At 34.5% G+C, this 20,257-nt stretch overlaps 1 protein-coding gene across 6 annotated transcripts in view; it reads right to left on the bottom strand.

The window, feature by feature from the left end:
- ZRANB3 (zinc finger RANBP2-type containing 3) overlaps positions 1-20,257 on the bottom strand; it is a 280,181-nt gene that overhangs the window by 110,515 nt on the left and 149,409 nt on the right. For all 6 annotated transcript variants that reach the window (XM_068545216.1, XM_068545215.1, XM_068545218.1 and 3 more), the window contains one exon: positions 18,905-18,990. In XM_068545216.1, the coding sequence (XP_068401317.1) occupies positions 18,905-18,990 (86 nt within the window). The remainder of the gene's footprint in view (positions 1-18,904; positions 18,991-20,257) is intronic.

The raw sequence follows: 20,257 nt of genomic DNA, 5'->3' as shown, positions 1-20,257 counted from the left end.
GAATCATGAATACCCAGAGTGTAAGCTCCTTAATGGCAAGGACCATGTCTTATTCATCTTTGCATTCCTAGCACCTAGCATTGTGCCTAACATATAATAAGTAGCTTATGAATTAATGAATAAATGGATGAACTGACTAATGAATACACCCCACAGTTCTTGAGAAGAGCAATTCTTTAGCAAGCAAAAGCTGAAGCAACAACCAGAGTTTGGAAAGGTACATGTGGTTAAATGTGGCAAATTAATCATATTTATTACTTGGTTCTATGAAAACCCTTCTAACATGAAAGGAAAGGAACTTAAAAGGTATTACAGGGGCTTTCCTGGTGGCACAGTGGTTAAGAATCCGCCTGCCAATGCAGGAGACACAGGTTTGAGCCCTGGTCCGGGAAGATCCCACATGCCGCGGAGCAACTAAGCCCGTGTGCCACAACTACAGAGCCTGTGCTCTAGAGCCCGCGAGCCACAACTACTGAGCCTGCGTGCCACAACTACTGAGTCTGCGTGCCTAGATCCCGTGCTCTGTAACAAGAGAAGCCACAGCAATGAGAAGCCCGTGCACCGCAACGAAGAGCATCCCCTGCTCGCTGCAACTAGAGAAAGCTTGTGTGCAGCAATGAAGACCCAATGCAGCCAAAAATAAATTAATTAATAAATACATTAAAAAAAATAAAAATAAAAGGTATTACATAGTAAGAACAAAGAGAATAAGAGAGAGAGAAACAGAAGATGAGGATTTCAAGCAATTTTTAGAAAAGGGAGAGTAAGTAGAGGAGATGTCCTGGTTAAAACATGGTGAACTGAACACAAATAGTTATACTCAATCAAAATGAGTACAAAGACATAAAGATACATTAACCCACCAGGACAAACAGAATGAAAAGGAAACAACAGCAAACAATGTGAACATACTTCCAGAAGCAGAAAATAAAGTGAAGAAGCTAATGAAACAGAGAAAGCTGAATACCAAGGACCTAAAGAGGGGTGTCCACAAAATCCCAGAATGTCTCAGGAATTAAAAAGATCAGGTACCTTAGAAGGTGGGGATTAAGTGTGACACGATAGCTAAAAATGGGGACATTGGTTGAAAGACTACAAGGCATGGTGACATGCCCTGATTCTCTCCCCATCCCATGCCACCCTGTTACTATCCCCCACCATGAGATTATAGTTTTATTCTACAAGAGAAATCGAACCAAAGTTTAACCTAGGGAAACCAAGAACAGTAGAAGATGGGGGAAAGGTGCCATGTGGAAACCAGAGAGATTGAGATAAAGCCTACATACTAAGCATTGAGAACATTATTCTCCTTCCCTGGTTCATGCCAAAAACATGGTAGCCAGGTTTAAACCTCCATAACACTCACAGCAGAAGAATGGACAATTCTTTTTTTTCTTTTAAAAATTTAAAAGGTCAGAAAGATGACCTCCACATAATGACATTTGGGGATTCCCCAATGAAAAGCTCATCCTTTTCTAGTCAAAAAGCTCTTCTAATGAGCTTTTTAACATTTTCAGTTTTAAATATGAATGGCCATTAAGATATTGAGGAAAGCCTCCAATATGAACAATGAAGACCAAAACAATACCAAAAAAAAATTCAGAGTAAACATAAAATGCAGCAAACAGAAGAAAACTTTAAAATAAAAAATAAAACAAAGTAATACCGAAAACCCACCCAGCAACAACAAGCATCCAAAAAGAGGAGGTTACGAGACTACAGGGAATAAGGGTAGAAAGAGTAAGAAAGGATGGTTAACAATTCATAATAGTTTAGCTATTTTCTTTAGCTAAAACAAAAATTCAACAGAAGAACCATGTGAAAAAGGAGGAAATCTCTCAAAAAGTAAAACAAAAAATAAAAATAAGAAAGTTAAAGGACAAATATTACATAAATAATAGGAGTTCCAGAAAGAAACATTGAAGGAAAGGGAAAGAAAAAGTTAAAATGAATAATTCCCAGACATAAGCACTCAAGTTTTGAGATTAAAGGGACCAATTAGTGTCCATTATTTGAAAAAAAGGACACAAACCTAGGCACATATTTATGAAATTAAACAGTAACAGGGTAAAGGATAATCTTACAAGCTTCCAGAATAGGGGGAAAGACAAATATATGAAACATGGAAAGGATCAAAAGTCAGAATGGCACTATGATTCTTAATGGCAACCATGGTTATTAGAGACAATGGAGAAATGCTTCAAATTCCTGAGGAAAAATGATTTCTAAAACAAAAATCTATACCCAACCAATGTAAAAATCAAGAGATTATCTATAAGCAAACATATAAAGATTCAAAAAATGTACTTTCTATGCACGTTTCTTAGGAAACAATTCAGGGTTATGTGTTCAGAAAAAACCAGGAAATATGCTAAGAGGAACAAAGGAAAAAAAATGTACAATGTGACCCTGTAACATCTGGTCATATCAGATGGCAAGGAAGCAATTCAAGACTAGTAGGGTTGACAGTTACAGAAAGATAGAGAAGATGAAAAGGCAGAGGGCTATGTACCAGATGAAGGAACAAGAAAAAACCCCAGAAAAACAACTAAATGAAGTGAAGATAGGCAACCTTCCAGGAAAAGAATTCAGAATAATGATAGTGAAGATGATCCAGGACCTCGGAATAAGAATGGAGGCAAAGATTGAGAAGATGCAAGAAATGATTAACAAAGACCTAGAAGAATTAAAGAACAAACAAACAGAGATGACCAATACAATAACTGAAGTGAAAACTACACTAGAAGGAATCAATAGCAGAATAACTGAGGCAGAAGAACGGATAAGTGACCTGGAAGACAGAATGGTGGAATTCACTGCTGCGGAACAGACTAAAGAAAAAAGAATGAAAAGAAATGAAGACAGCCTAAGAGACCTCTGGGACAACATTAAACGCAACAACATTCGCATTATAGGGGTCCCAGAAGGAGAAGAGAGAGAGAAAGGACCAGAGAAAATATTTGAAGAGATTATAGTCGAAAACTTCCCTAACATGGGAAAGGAAATAGCCACCCAAGTCCAGGAAGCGCAGAGAGTCCCATACAGAATAAACCCAAGGAGAAACACACCGAGACACATAGTAATCAAAGTGGCAAAAATTAAAGGCAAAGAAAAATTATTGAAAGCAGCAAGGGAAAAACGACAAATAACATACAAGGGAACTCCCATAAGGTTAACAGCTGATTTCTCAGCAGAAACTCTGCAAGCCAGAAGGGAGTGGCATGATATACTTAAAGTGATGAAAGGGAAGAACCTACAACCAAGATTACTCTACCCGGCAAGGATCTCATTTAGATTTGATGGAGAAATCAAAAGCTTTACAGACAAGCAAAAGCTAAGAGAATTCAGCACCACCAAACCAGGTCTACAACAAATGCTAAAGGAACTTCTCTAAGTGGGAAACACAAGAGAAGAAAAGGGCCTACAAAAACAAACCCAAAACAATTAAGAAAATGGTCATAGGAACATACATATCGATAATTACCTTAAACGTGAATGGATTAAATGCCCCAACCAAAAGACATAGACTGGCTGAATGGATACAAAAACAAGACCCATATATATGCTGTCTACAAGAGACCCACTTTAGACCTAGGGACACATACAGACTGAAAGTGAGGGGATGGAAAAAGATATTCCATGCAAATGGAAATCAAAGAAAGCTGGAGTAGCTATACTCATATCAGATAAAATAGACTTTAAAATAAAGAATGTTACAAGAGACAAGGAAGGACACTACATAATGATCCAGGGATCAATCCAAGAAGAAGATATAACAATTATAAATATGTATGCACCCAACATAGGAGCACCTCAATACATAAGGCAACTGCTAACAGCTATAAAAGAGGAAATCGACAGTAACACAATAATAGTGGGGGACTTTAACACCTCACTTACACCAATGGACAGGTCATCCAAAATGAAAATAAATAAGGAAACAGAAGCTTTAAATGACACAATAGACAAGATAGATTTAATTGATATATATAGGACATTCCATCCAAAAACAGCAGATTACACGTACTTCTCAAGTGCGCACGGAACATTCTCCAGGATAGATCACATCTTGGGTCACAAATCAAGCCTCAGTACATTTAAGAAAATTGAAATCATATCAAGCATCTTTTCTGACCACAACGCTATGAGATTAGAAATGAATTACAGGGAAAAAAACGTAAAAAGGACAAACACATGGAGGCTAAACAATACGTTACTAAATAACCAAGAGATCACTGAAGAAATCAAAGAGGAAATCAAACAATACCTAGAGACAAATGACAATGAAAACACGATGACCCAAAACCTATGGGATGCAGCAAAAGCGGTTCTAAGAGGGAAATTTATAGCTATACAAGCCTACCTAAAGAAACAAGAAAAATCTCAAGTAAACAATCTAACCTTACACCTAAAGAAACTAGAGAAAGAAGAACAAACAAAACCCAAAGTTAGCAGAAGGAAAGAAATCATAAAGATCAGAGCGGAAATAAATGAAATAGAAACAAAGGAAACAATAGCAAAGATCAATAAAACTAAAAGTTGGTTATTTGAGAAGATAAACAAAATTGATAAGCCATTAGCCAGACTCATCAAGAAAAAGAGGGAGAGGACTCAAATCAATAAAATCAGAAATGAAAAAGGAGAAGTTACAACAGACACTGCAGAAATACAAAGCATCCTAAGAGACTACTACAAGCAACTCTATGCCAATAAAATGGACAACCTGGAAGAAATGGACAAATTCTTAGAAAGGTATAACCTTCCAAGACTGAACCAGGAAGAAACAGAAAATATGAACAGACCAATCACAAGTAATGAAATTGAAACTGTGATTAAAAATCTTCCAACAAACAAAAGTCCAGGACCAGATGGCTTCACAGGTGAATTCTACCGAACAGTTACAGAAGAGCTAACACCTATCCTTCTCAAACTCTTCCAAAAAATTGCAGAGGAAGGAACACTCCCAAACTCATTCTATGAGGCCACCATCACCCTGATCCCAAAACCAGACAAAGACACTACAAAAAAAGAAAATTACAGACCAATATCACTGATCAATATAGATGCAAAAATCCTCAACAAAATACTAGCAAACAGAATCCAACAACACATTAAAAGGATCATACACCACGATCAAGTGGGATTTATCCCAGGGATGCAAGGATTCTTCAATATACGCAAATCAATCAATGTGATACACCATATTAACAAATTGAAGAATAAAAACCATATGATCATCTCAATAGATGCAGAAAAAGCTTTTGACAAAATTCAACACCCATTTCTGATAAAAACTCTCCAGAAAGTGGGCATAGAGGGAACCTACCTCAACATAATAAAGGCCATATATGACAAACCCACAGCAAACATCATTCTCAATGGTGAAAAACTGAAAGCATTTCCTCTAAGATCAGGAACGAGACAAGGATGTCCACTCTCACCACTATTATTCAACATAGTTCTGGAAGTCCTAGCCACGGCAATCAGAGAAGAAAAAGAAATGAAAGGAATACAAATTGGAAAAGAAGAAGTAAAACTGTCACTGTTTGCGGATGACATGATACTATACATAGAGAATCCTAAAACTGCCACCAGAAAACTGCTAGAGCTAATTAATGAATATGGTAACGTTGCAGGATACAAAATTAATGCACAGAAATCTCTTGCATTCCTATACACTAATGATGAAAACTCTGAAAGAGAAATTATGGAAACACTCCCATTTACCATTGCGACAAAAAGAATAAAATACCTAGGAATAAACCTACCTAGGGAGACAAAAGACCTGTATGCAGAAAACTATAAGACACTGATGAAAGAAATTAAAGATGATACCAACAGATGGAGAGATATACCATGTTCTTGGATTGGAAGAATCAACATTGTGAAAATGAGTATACTACCCAAAGCAATCTACAGATTCAATGCAATCCCTATCAAATTACCAATGGCATTTTTTACGGAGCTAGAACAAATCATCTTAAAATTTGTATGGAGACACAAAAGACCCCGAATAGCCAAAGCAGTCTTGAGGCAAAAAAATGGAGCTGGAGGAATCAGACTCCCTGACTTCAGACTATACTACAAAGCTACAGTAATCAAGACAATATGGTACTGGCACAAAAACAGAAACATAGATCAATGGAACAAGATAGAAAGCCCAGAGATTAACCCACGCACCTATGGTCAACTAATCTATGACAAAGGAGGCAAAGATATACAATGGAGAAAAGACAGTCTCTTCAATAAGTGGTGCTGGGAAAACTGGACAGCTACATGTAAAAGAATGAAATTAGAATACTCCCTAACACCATACACAAAAATAAACTCAAAATGGATTAGAGACCTAAATGTAAGACTGGACACTATAAAACTCTTAGAGGAAAACATAGGAAGAACACTCTTTGACATAAATCACAGCAAGATCTTTTTTGATCCACCTCCTAGAGTAATGGAAATAAAAACAAAAATAAACAAGTGGGACCTAATGAAACTTCAAAGCTTTTGCACAGCAAAGGAAACCATAAACGGGACGAAAAGACAACCCTCAGAATGGGAGAAAATATTTGCAAATGAATCAACAGACAAAGGATTAATCTCCAAAATATATAAACAGCTCATGCAGCTCAATATCAAAGAAACAAACACCCCAAACCAAAAATGGGCAGAAGACCTAAATAGACATTTCTCGAAAGAAGACATACAGATGGCCACGAAGCACATGAAAAGATGCTCAACATCACTAATTATTAGAGAAATGCAAATCAAAACTACCATGAGGTATCACCTCACTCCTGTTAGAATGGGCATCATCAGAAAATCTACAAACAACAAATGCTGGAGAGGGTGTGGAGAAAAGGGAAACCTCTTGCACTGTTGGTGGGAATGTAAATTGATACAGCCACTATGGAGAACAATATGGAGGTTCCTTAAAAAACTAAAAATCGAATTACCATATGACCCAGCAATCCCACTACTGGGCATATACCCAGAGAAAACCGTAATTCAAAAAGACACATGCACCCGAATGTTCATTGCAGCACTATTTACAATAGCCAGGTCATGGAAGCAACCTCAATGCCCATCAACAGACGAATGGATAAAGAAGTTGTGGTACATATATACAATGGAATATTACTCAGCCATAAAAAGGAACGAAATTGAGTCATTTGTTGAGACGTGGATGGATCTAGAGACTGTCATACAGAGTGAAGTCAGTCAGAAAGAGAAAAACAAATATCGTATATTAATGCATGTATGTGGAACCTAGAAAAATGGTACAGATGAGCCAGTTTGCAGGGCAGAAGTTGAGACACAGATGTAGAGAATGGACATCTGGACACCAAGGGGGGAAAACTGCGGTGAGATGGGAATGGTGGTGTGCTGAATTGGGCGATTGGGATTGACATGTATACACTGATGTGTATAAAACTGATGCCTAATAAGAACCTGCAGTATAAAAAAACAAACAAAACAACTAATACTAAACTTTCATTGGGTTATTTGTATGGAAATATGTTAATATAAATGTTTCAGACATTACATGAAATTTCTAAAAATCTTATATTTGTATTTGTATGGAAATATGTATGGAAATATGTTAATATAAATGTTTCAGACATTACATGAAATTTCTAAAAATCTTATATTTGTATTTGTATGGAAATATGTATGGAAATATGTTAATATAAATGTTTCAGACATTACATGAAATTTCTAAAAATCTTATATGTTCTGGTATAATGTTATAAGTAATAATCCTAGTTATTACTTTAAAATGTATATCTCAGAAATAACTAATTTTCTTGTCAACTGCATTATTATGAACTTTCATCAAATCTTTAACCGTGGTCATTTTTAAGTCTTTTGTCATTTACAGACAGTTCTGGGTGTACTCTGATGATTTTGCAAATATGTTCCTATAAAAGGGTTTCATCTTCAAGAAATTCATGGAAAAGACTCTGACAAGTACAGGTTTCTGGTAACTGACTGTACTGCTGAACTGAATGAATAAGCATTTTCAGAACTCTAATGAAAAACTGATGAACTCATAAAAGTGCTAACAAAAGATCAAGATGAAAAAAAAAATTAATTACATGGGACTGAGTGAACTGATGAGGATGAGTATAATTTTTGTGACTTTCTGTCTGAATTTAAAAAAAAAAAAATCCCACAAGGACTCAGAGGCAAAGAATATACAAATCAATTTTCACTGCAAAGTAAAGGAGCTGCTACAGTGGAGGATTACTGGACTGAATGTCAATATTATGACATAGTATGAGTGTGTTTCATGTTTGGTAATTGCAATCATTGTTGCTTTTGTTGTGGTCATCCATGTTAAAAAAAAAAAAAAAAAGTAATCATTTCCCCATGAAGATTGGTAATAACCATGCATATAAGAAAAAAGTATAACTTCTAATTAAGGAGGTGGCTTTGGCGTAAGATGATATTCCTTTTACGGATTTAGTTTCATCCCTATTGTTAAAGATTTATCTCTACCCAAGTATGTTCAGACATAAAAAAACCTTATTTTCTCCAGATACCATTATATTATATGCTCTCAATAAACCTATTTTGATGAATGACTAAAAAAAAAAAAAAGGGTAGTAGGGTTCTGTCAAAAGTACCATACTGAAGACAGTCCCTTTTGTCAAAGGTGGGACAATCTGACCATCAATAAAGATAATAAATAAAATGGATTGAAAAAATATGAGTTAAAAATAAAACCTCTCAAGCACTCAAGAGACTAGGATTAGAAGGGAATTTCTTCAACCTGCTAGTGTATGAAAAAAACAAAATAAAATAAATGTTATGAATCATACACTGAAAAGTACATAACACCATAGAAATCAATTTAAAAATTAAATAAATGGAAACAAATCTCTGTTCGCAGGTTGGAAGGCTTTAATATTATTAAAGTGGCAAAACTCCCCAAAATGATCTATAGATTCTATGCAATCTCTATCAAAATTCCAGACGACATCTTTGCAGAAATCAACACATTAATCCTAAAATTTCGATGAAAATGCAAGGGACACAGAACAGCCAAAACAAACTTGGAAAAGAACAAAGTTAAAGGACTTAAATTTACTAATTTCAAAAATAAAAGCCCTCACTGGACACCATTAGAGAATGCTAGCAAAACAACTTTTTATTTTTAAAACTCATAAATAAAAAGGAAAAACTAAGCATTTATCCTGCCTTTTGTAAACAAACAGAACCACTGAGTGTCCAAATAGTGGATGAGGCACGGTTGGTTCCTTTATAGAGGCATGTCAGGTAATAAATGAAGAAAGAGTATTAGAATATTACCATTTTGCAATGTCTAATGATTTAATAAATCATGTACTGAATGTTGACAGCTACTAACATGACAAAAAGAGAGTCCTTAGATATCACGGGCCTTCTAATGGAAGAACACAACACCCTTAGAAAAGTAGAATTGCTAAAAAAATTGAAATCTCTGTATCAAATATAGAGGACAGAGGAACATGTTAAACAACACCATGGAGATGCAAGCAGCAAAATCCAGATTACAGTAACAATTTAGTTTCTTCAACAAATTAAAATTAACCAAATAAACAAGGAAATAGAGGAGAAACTTGGAGACTAAGAGAGACTTAGATTAAGAGAGAGATCTATCATTTGTAATGTGTGAGCCTTATTTTAGTACTGACTCAAACAATGGGGAAAAAAGTTAAAAAACTGTAAAATTATGATATTCACAAGATAACTGGGAATTGAAACACTGAGTTTTTAATGTTATTAAGGGATCATTATTAATTTTAATCTTTTTATGCATGATAATGGTATAATAATTTTTTTTAAAAAAAGAGTTCTTACTCTCTAGATATATTTACTGAAACATTTTATAGATAAAATGTGATGTCTAGGCTTTGCTTCAAAATAATACAGCATGGTGGAGGTAAATGAGATTATAGCTAAAACAAGATTGGCCATAAGTTGACAAATGTTGATGCTCATGAAGAGTACGTGGGGGGCTCATTATTTTGTTCTGTCTACTTTTACATATATTGAATTTTTTCCATGATAAAATATTAAAAAGAAGACCAGAAAATAAACTAAGAAACAAAAGTCATTGAATCCAGGAATGGAATGGCAAAAGAAAATTCAGAAAGACAGCTTTGCACCATGCCTAAAGAAAAACCAGTCCAGATTGGAGCAGAACAGGAGGCTGTGGGAGGGAGGCCTCCAGGAAATAAGAAAAAAAGAAGATAATTTTATGAGCTTCTATGACCTTTTGGAAGTTGACAGATCTGTTGAAGTCTTTGAGTAAAAAAAGAAAAAAAAATAGTGATAGCTATATAGAAAACCAAAAGATGGAATAAAAGGGCATAATTAAAGATAAAAAGTTGACCAAGAAAGGAAGAGTCAGCTACTTGATTTATTAGAGAACAATATTAATTTATTTAGTTTATTTATTCTATTTATTTAGCCAATCATATAAACACAGATACTGAATTACCAAATAATTCAAATATTGAAAAAGGAATAACAGAAAAGTGATGACATGGGGTGTTTAAATTACTACTCTTCCACTTTTTAGTTTTGTGATTTGGACAAGTTACTTAATCTTTTCAAGTCTCAGTTTACTCATCTATAAAATGGACATATTATCATCAATCTTGTAGGATTGTTTAAAGAATTAAAGATAATACATCTAAAATACATAGCATAGCATCTTATATATAAAATGTCATACCATGTAGCCAGTAAAAAAGATGTATTTTAGTTATTGATATAGAAAAGACATCTTAAAACTTGTGTTCAATGAAAAAGCATATTACAGAAGAGTATGCATAATATGGCCCAATTTATATAAAACTGCCTCTCTCTCTCTTTCTACCAATCTACCTATCCTTATTTATCTAAGCAGAGAAGCTATCAAGAGGGAAAGTTACTATAATAAATTAGTCCTGGTTACTTCTGGACAGTGAGAGCTCAGTTAATTTGTACTTATTTTAAAATTCTTTTCTCTTTGTTTGATTTGATAAAATAAGTATGAATCCTTTTCACAAAAGCAATAAACTATCTTTACATTAGTAATATTTAAAAAAATAAAACAGAGATTTAAAAAAAAATAAAATAGGGAGATTGGGATTGACATGTATACACTGATGTGTATAAAATGGATGACTAATAAGAACCTGCTGTATAAAAAAAATAAATAAAATTCAAAAAAAATTAAAAAATATTAAAAAAAGAAACAAACCAATAAAAACCTAACTTGAGGGTTTCAAATTTTGTATTTTGCATTAAAATGTTCTCATCTTTCACTTTGTTACCTAAAAAAACTAATATAGCTCCATGAAACAACCCTTCATGAATTATTTACTCTCTGGGGAAAGAGAATATTCCTAGTCCATCAAAAAGTCTACAAATAATAAATGCTGGAGGGTAAAGGGTGGGGAGAAAAGGGAACCCTCCTAAACTGTTGGTGGGAATGTAAATTGGTGCTGCCACTATGTAAAACAGTATTGAGATTGCTTAAAAAACTAAAAATAGAGTTACCATATGATCCAGCAATCCCACTCCTGGGCATTTATCAGGAAAAGACAAAAACTCTAATTTTAAAAGATAAATGCACCCAGTGTTCATAGCTGAATCACGTAAGTTTTGATATGTTATCTTTTCATTTTCATTCATGTCAAAGTATTTTCTAATTTCCCCTGTGATTTCTTCTTTGACTCATTTATTACTTAAGAACATGTTGAATTTCTATATATTTGTGAATTCCCCAAATTTCTTTCTGTAATTGGTTTCTGATTTTATTCCACTGTGGCTGGAGAACACACTTGTTGTGATTTTAATCCTTGTAAATTTATTGAGACTTGTTTTATGGCCTAACATATGGTGTATCCTGGAAAACCTTACGTGTGCACTTGAGAAGAATGTGTATTCTACTCTTGTTGTGTGGAGCGTTCAATAGATGTCTGCCAGGTTTATTTGTCGCTAGGTTTATAGTGTTTTTCAAGTTTTTTAAAAAAATTTTTTATTGAGTTATAGTTGATGTAAAGATTAATACAAATTTCATTTTAACAGTATATAAAAACTTTGTCCCTGTATAGCTCCAAAAATAAATAAATAAATAAAATAACTTATAAAGACAATGTTAAAGCATGAGACAAGATGATACTAAGTGAAAACAGTAGATGATAGCATCACATGTAGGCTATGTTAAACTTTAAAACTATGTAAAAATTATTAGATATATGGACAAGTGTAGAAATAAAGAAAAAAATGAAAACAATTTACTTGTTAGTATAGTTGGATTATGGTATTTTTCCATTCCATTTTTATTGTATGGTGTTATATATTTTATTGTCTTCTTGTCATATATACATATGAATATTTTACAATTTCTCATATTAAGCCAAAATCTACCTCCCCATTAAGTTTCATTCCTTGATAATAATGTTACTCTCTGAGACCACAAAGATAAAAGTCTAATTCCTTTAAAACATGACAGATCTTTAAATATTTAAAGACTTGTTCCTTCTAGGTCTTCTCTTTTTCAAATTCCTATAGGCTTCCTAAGATCAAGCACTACATCTTACTCATCTTTGTATTGCCGGCAGCTCTGAAATAATGTCTTAAATATAGCAGGCAATCAATAATATTAGGCATTTGTAGAGCTGAATATGAAATCCCCCCATTATTCCAGTAACCCTTTCCCAGATATGTTTTCATTTGTTAACATGTTTCTTAAAATGCGACTTTTAGTTCCCTTTCAGATCCTTGTACTCCTTGTCTCCAGTGACATTCTAAAATCCACTCCAATCATTCTACTCCCACAGCAATAACCGATCCTGAAAAAGAGCTCTACCTGGTAAATTCAGACCTTCCACTCTTTAGTACCTCCATCCTCCTAGCCCTCTTGTTCACTCACACCCACTGTAGCTTTACTATCTCATCAGGACCTTTCAGTCAACTTTTACCATATCCACAATATCCTTCCTGTCTTCACATACTTCCTCACCTTACTTTGATTTCCGAGTCCATACATTACCTTTGTTTTTATCAGTATAGTATAATTTCCCTTGTCCCACAGTCCATGCATTGCAAGCTAGTGAAAAAAAAAAATCTTGGATCGATCCAACTGTAAGCCTTTTCCAAGCCTCTACCCACGCTGCTGGGAAATATACCTTAGAGAAGACTGTGTACAAACCTAGAATTGTACAAATCTAGAATTGCTGATCTCAATTGGTTAGTCAGTGCTGCACCAATTCTACCACACAAATCTCATTATCTCATTCCCCTATTCATCAAAATCTCACACCATGTCAATATTCATCAAAATCTCACACCATGTCAACATTCATCAAACTTTTAACCCTCAACTTTTCCATTTCTCTGAAACTCTTCCAGTTTCCTAGAGAAAATAAAAGTATGCAAACTCCCTCAACTTCTTGCCAGCCCAGAAACTATGGATATTGTAAATAATATCATAAAGCCATAAAAAGGCTGAAGGTATTTAGGTATACAAAGAAAGGACAAATAAGTAAAGTACAAAACAACGTGTATGTTTATAACAACTAGTAAAAAAGTAGGAATTTGCTTGAAAAGGCACACAATTTACGTGGAAAGATTAAAAACTACACACAGTTGCCTAAAGGGAGGGAAACTGGGATGAAAGGAAGATTTTTTCAAAGTATATACGTTTCTATCGTTTTAGAACTTTGAACCATGTGAAAATGTTGTCTTAAAAAATAACAAATAAAACTTGTGAATATAATCATGCGTGTCTTTTCATGCATGCAGTGGGGGGATGGGAAATTATTATTTAATGGGCACAGAGTTTCAGTGCCCATTAAAGTTCTAGAGATGGATGGCGGTGATGGCTGCACAACAATGTGAATGTACTTAATATCACTGAACTATAAACTTAAAATGGTTAAAATGATAAACTTCCTCAAGTATATTTTAGTGTAATAAACCCCCCCCCCACAATAGCGATAACTAAAATAACAACACAATACACCTTCCAGTGCCTTCCTACTGCTATTATGATGAAGAACAAGACCCTGTATAATATGACCCCTGCCTAACTCCATCTTGTCTTGAGACCCTCTCTTCAATTCACTCAAGAATATTCAAGCTGAACTGAACTTCTTCTAGTTCCTCAAAGGCATAGCAGTCTCTCTTGCTCTGAGCCTTACCACAGAAAATTCTTCTTCCTGGAATGCAAATAAATATCACTTACTCACAGGATGCCTCTTCTGTCCTCTCTGACTCACTTTTAGTTCACTCTATTAAACTCTGCCATAACATCCTTTGCTTCCCTTTTATGACACTCATCACAACTATAATTATCTGGTTAGTGTTTGACTAGAAAATTCAATGAAGGCTAGGACCACTTGAGTCTTGTTCTCTAATGCATACCTGATGCCTAGCACATGGCATGGGCATATAACAGGTACCCTATAAATATTTTTTGAATGAATGGATTAATTCAAAATTAAACCATACTCCTGACAGTCTAATCAATGAGCAGAGTAGAACCATCCCTTCCTCTAGATGCTACTTTGATTAGTGTGCCCTAATATTCCTTTATTTTTATCAGTTATGACAGACACTTGACTTTAATTTAGCCTACCATTATTTAAAACCAGAAGTCTTTTTGAACTGAACTACTGATAAAAGGTGAGAGGATTTCTCAAATCCCTTCCACACAAAGCAGACTTTCTAAGCATAAGTGCAGAATTTACCCTATTAATTTTTATCTAGTTAGTTTTCAAACTCATCTCTGCCATCCAGTATATTAACTATTTCTCTCAGATTTGAGCCATTTGCAAATGGAGTAGACCTGACCTCTATTTAGCCATGGATGAGAACATTAAATGCAACAGTGCTAACGACAAGGTACAGTGCACTTCCATAAAAGACATTTCTTGAAGTGACATGACCTACTAATTAACACTTTTGGAGAATGACTATAAATACCTTTATATGTACTATCACCCAGGATTTTCCCTCTAATAAAAATTTAGACTACTATTTCTCCTAAGAGGTAGAATGGGCACAAAATATCAGCTGTAAAGAAAGTTCAGAAAATTTGATAAATTACTATAAAGATATTCTTAACCTTTAGAAGCATGACATCAGGGAGGTGGCTGCTAATAATGGGATGCATTGTTGGACTATCTATGTGTCCTTTTTTTCCTCTGTAAAAGAACATTTTTTAAAGTTGCCTTTGCCTAAGTCTTTCTTACTGCCAGGAAAAGTGAAAAAAATGTAACAGGAAGTCACATACAGGACAAGCCATTTAACCTTGCCAGGTTCCTATAAAATGACAGAGGGGGACTGCGTGATTGTAAAGTCTTTCTAGCTCTAACGTGCTAATGGTTGAAACTGAGTGTGCTGTCTTCTCCAAGTCATATTTGTATTTATAGCTTCTTCTAAATATAACCCGGTAGAGTGAATGATGTAAGGAATCTTGGATATGAGATGCTCTGATTGAGTAATACTTTCTCTTGTTCCTCTCAAAGCAAACCAGGTAGGTGGTTACCTACACCTAGACTTCTCATCTCAAAATCACATTCACGTAAGTATACTTCTGTTTACCATCACTTATGTATTTAATAAACTTTACAAAGGTAAAGTTACATTTTTGCTCAAACTTCATTTAATTTTATTTTTAATATAGTCATGACATTTCAAGTATAAAATAAGGGTCTAGAACTGAATAACTAACCATAATTTGGCTTCTGCAAAATTATAGTGTGAAAATGACAACTTCATAGAATCCAAACATTATGGAAAAAAATTTAACATTCCACAGACTAACTTAAAATGCCAGGAAGTGCCTTGATCTGAATCAGAGTCTATGGAACCATAGGGCTTTCAGGGTAAAGAAGTAAAGGAATAACATAAAACTTTTGAAATGGAATCTGAAAGAAAATGCCTTGAGAAGCATGATAATAATCTTGAAATGGCTTTCTCTCGTAAACAGGAAATAGAACACAATCTCTCTAACCATAAAGCATTTCATAAAGATAAACTTTTCCTTGAAACAGTGTCTACATTAATAAGCAAGAAAAGGACAGGTATACACTTCTAACACTTCTAATGTCATGTGACAAGTCCTAATCAGAAAAAAAAAAAAAAAGAAATGTATTCTGACCAGTTAGGTTTTGCTAGTCCCCAAAATGTAAATATATTAATATAATAATATATCTGTTTCATGTAGGCAAACTTTTGACATTTATAATCTGCAAGAATTATAACTAAGGGCTCCCCAACAATATCTAGCATTGTACCTATTTGGTATTATATCCTAAAACTATTTATTATTATTTGTGTAGAGGAAGACAACTGACTTTTTAATGATAACTTTGTGCTAGGACACCTTAATGAAATCTCTTTGGTTTTGAACATTTTTTAGCTCATTGTCTTGGGTCTTCTAAATAAATAATATCGGCTGCACATAGTAATAATTTTGCCTTTTTCTTTCCAATTTTTACCTCTTATTTTTCTTTTGAGTAGTTGAACTAGTTGAACTAATGCCCGCAGAATAAAGGTTAAGTGCGTGACAATTAACACCCTTGCCTTGGTTTTAGTGTTTCATGTGATGGTGGCTTTGCGATTAAAACACATACACAGATACATAAACGTATATATTAGATGTGTTGATATGTATATAAATATCACACATGAATAACTTAAAATTATTAAAAACTGTAATCAAAGATGAATGCTGGGGACTTCCCTGGTGGCGCAGTGGTTAAGAATCCACCTGCCAATGCAGGGACACGGGTTCTGAGCCCTGGTCCAGGAAGATCCCATATGCCACGGAGCAACTAAACCTGTGCGCCACAACTACTGAGCCTACGCTCTAGAGCCCACAAGCCATAACTACTGAGCCCACCCACCGCAACTATTGAGCCCACCCACCGCAACTACTGAAGCCCGTGTACCTAGAGCCTGTGCTCTGCAACAAGAGAAGGCACCACAATGAGAAGCCCGCGCACCGCAACAAAGAGTAGCCCCTGCTTGCTGCAACTAGAGAAAGCCCACATGAAGCAATGAAGACCCAACACAGCCAAAAATAAATAAATAAATACATTTATTAAAAAAAAAAAGATGTATGCTGAACTTTATTAAATTCTATCTCAGCATAAATGGGGAAAATGAAATGAAGCTTTTCCTTTTCATTATTAACATGGCTAAATATATTAATAGATTTCCTAATATTAAACTATGGCTGCATTCCTGATATAGATTCCATTTGCATATGGTTAATATATTAGGCCCTTTAATGAGTATCTGGTTTATACTAATATTGACTATTTCTGCATTTATAGTCTTAAGTAGAAAAAGATCCTTGGTTCTTTTTGTGTGTGTGCTATCTTGTCTGATTTTTGGTATCAATGTTAAACTGCCTTCACACAAACAATTTGGAAGGATTCTTTATATCTCTGTGCTTTAGAGCCCTTTAAAAGGCATCAGAACATCACAACCACATAGGGATATTTGAGGGAACTGTAGAAAGAAAAAAATCAGATACACACACACACACACACACTGAGAAAAAAGATGAGGGACTCATATCACAGATAAAGACCTGACGCTCACAATATATAAAGATTTCCAGTGCATCAACAAGAAAAAAACCCAATAAGCTTAGTAGAATGAAAGGCAAAGAACACAGATAACTGACAGATAAAAGTACAAATGACTCTTACACGTATGAAAAAAATGTTCAGCTGCATTTAGTAATGTGCAAGAAGACTAATGTGCATTAAAACTACTATCAAATCACACTGGCAAGACAAAATAATTTCTATTTGAATATGTTGGCAAGGTGTGGGGAAAGAGACAATCTAACTGCTGACAGGAATATAAATCGGTATAAGTTTTGTGGAGCATAATTTGCAAATGTCTAAAAAATATAAAAATGCAAATGCCCTTTCTACCAGCAATTCCATTTCTAATAAATTTATCTTACAGATTTATTCCCACGTATATAACATGAACTATTAAAATACCTAAAAATTATTGAGAGCTCACTATGTGCCAGTCACTGTTCAAGCCTTTATAAGTATAAGCTAATTTAAGTCTCATAATAACTCTGAGGAAGGAATAATTATTCTGTTTTTAGAGCTGAAGAAATTAAGGGATACAGAGGTAAACTTATTTTCCTAAAATGAAACATCTGGTAGGCATTGAATATGAAAATAAAACACAGGTGGTCTAGCTCTAGTTTTACATGCTCTTTGACACTATAATATACTACCTCTCAACACGTGCAAGGATATTCACTGCTGCACTGTATGCAACAGCTATATATGACAAAGAAATGTCTATTAATAGTACACTGCATAAATCAATTATAGGGCATCTGAACAGAATACATGCAGCATTTAAAAAGAAGGTCAAAGCTCTTCTAGTAACTGATATGCAAGGATCTCCAATACATAGTAGGTGAAGACAGCAAAGTGCAGAACAGTGTGTACATTACAATACTATATATGTAGAAATAAAATGAAATAACATTATACACACATAACCACATGTGCTTTTTCATGCATAAAGTATCTCCAGAAGGATACTCCTTCTCCAGAAGAGAATGTTTAACTGGGAGACACAGGTGGAATGGGCACTTACTTTTCATTTTTGTGCAATGGGCACATCCATCTAGTCAATAAAAATAAATAATTTTAAAAATGAAATACTTGAAAGGTAAAAAATAAAGAAAGACAAACTGCCATTATCTACTCCTTTTACTTATTTTATATATGGGTCATCCACCCAAGATTTTACTTCAAATTATTCCATAACTACCACAAGCTTGAAAAACACTGGAACAAAGAATAACTAACAGAGCTTAATGTTCATGGTAAATATGTGAGGATTAAAACTTACAGAAAATAGTTTGTCTTACCTGACATGTGCATTACAGTATCTTTTGGCATAGTCAGTCCATGTTCCAAATTTTTGTGGAAAGAGAGCTTCAATCTGCATAAAAAGCTGTAACAATACAAGTGTTCTCAATATGTTGTAATATTTTCATGTAAATTAGTTACTACGATAAATCCAGTTAATGAAATAGTAAAAAGTAGAAAAGAAAATCTATCTCTTTTTCATCAAGGCTCTTCCCTCCCCTCCATCCACCCATCCATGCTATCCTATTTTCAGGAATAACTCCTATCCTTTTCTTCAATATACATTTCTATATTTTGTATGTCTATATATGCGTATTTGTATATTCTCTTCTATTCACATGAAGAGGATCATATAACATACACAACTCAAATTCTGTCCCCCAAAACATGTCTTAGACATCATTAAAGTACATATATACCTAATTTTACTTAGTTTTAAAAATTATATAAGCAATGTATAACAATAATAATAATAATAAATACTGCTTAAAGGCTGCATAGCAACTCTTTATTATGTAGACATACTGGAAAATATTTTAAAGGTCTTCTGATAATGGACATATAGGCTGTTTCTAGCTTTTATGCAGTTATAAAAATTAATAACTTGGTGTAAGTCTGTGTGTATGAGTGCAAATATGTAAATATATGTAGGTGTAGCTATATGTATCTACATCTACATCTATCAATCATCTCTCTATCCATCCATCCATCCATCCTCCCATCTCCCATCTGCATGTATATTAGATGGGTTTATAGGGTACATTTTTAGAAATGAAACAGGTGGGTTTAAGGTATATGTTTTTTAAAATGATAGATGTTACTATGCTGCACTGTAAAAAGATGGTCCCAATTTATACTCCCATCAATAGTATCATAAAATCTTTTCATCTTTATAACTTTAATAGAATGCACATAGTAGTGTCTCACTGTTAATATGTTTTTTAAAAACAACAGCTTTATTGAGATATAAATTCATACACCACTTTTACTGTTCACACTTTTAAAGTGTAAATTCAGTGGCTTTTAATATGTTCAATATGTGCCCCAGAGACTTCCCTGCTGGCGCAGTGGTTAGGAGTCTGCCTGCCAATGCAGGGGACACGGGTTCAAGCCGTGGTCCGGGAGGATCCTACATGCCGCGGAGCAACTAGGTCCGTGCACCACAGCTACTGAGTCTGCACTCTAGAGCCTGCGAGTCACAACTACTGAGCCCGCGTGCCACAACTACTGAAGCCCACGTGCCTAGAGCCCGTGCTCCGCAACAAGAGAAGCTACCACAATGAGAAGTCTGTGCACCGCAACGAAGAGTAGCCCCCACTCGCCGCAACTAGAGAAAGCCTGTGCACGGCAAT

The sequence above is a fragment of the Eschrichtius robustus genome, chromosome 5 (assembly GCF_028021215.1).
Source record: "Eschrichtius robustus isolate mEscRob2 chromosome 5, mEscRob2.pri, whole genome shotgun sequence".
NCBI lineage: Eukaryota > Metazoa > Chordata > Mammalia > Artiodactyla > Eschrichtiidae > Eschrichtius > Eschrichtius robustus.
The sequence above is the reverse complement of the archived record's forward strand: the minus strand, read 5'-3'. Positions and strand labels throughout refer to the sequence as shown.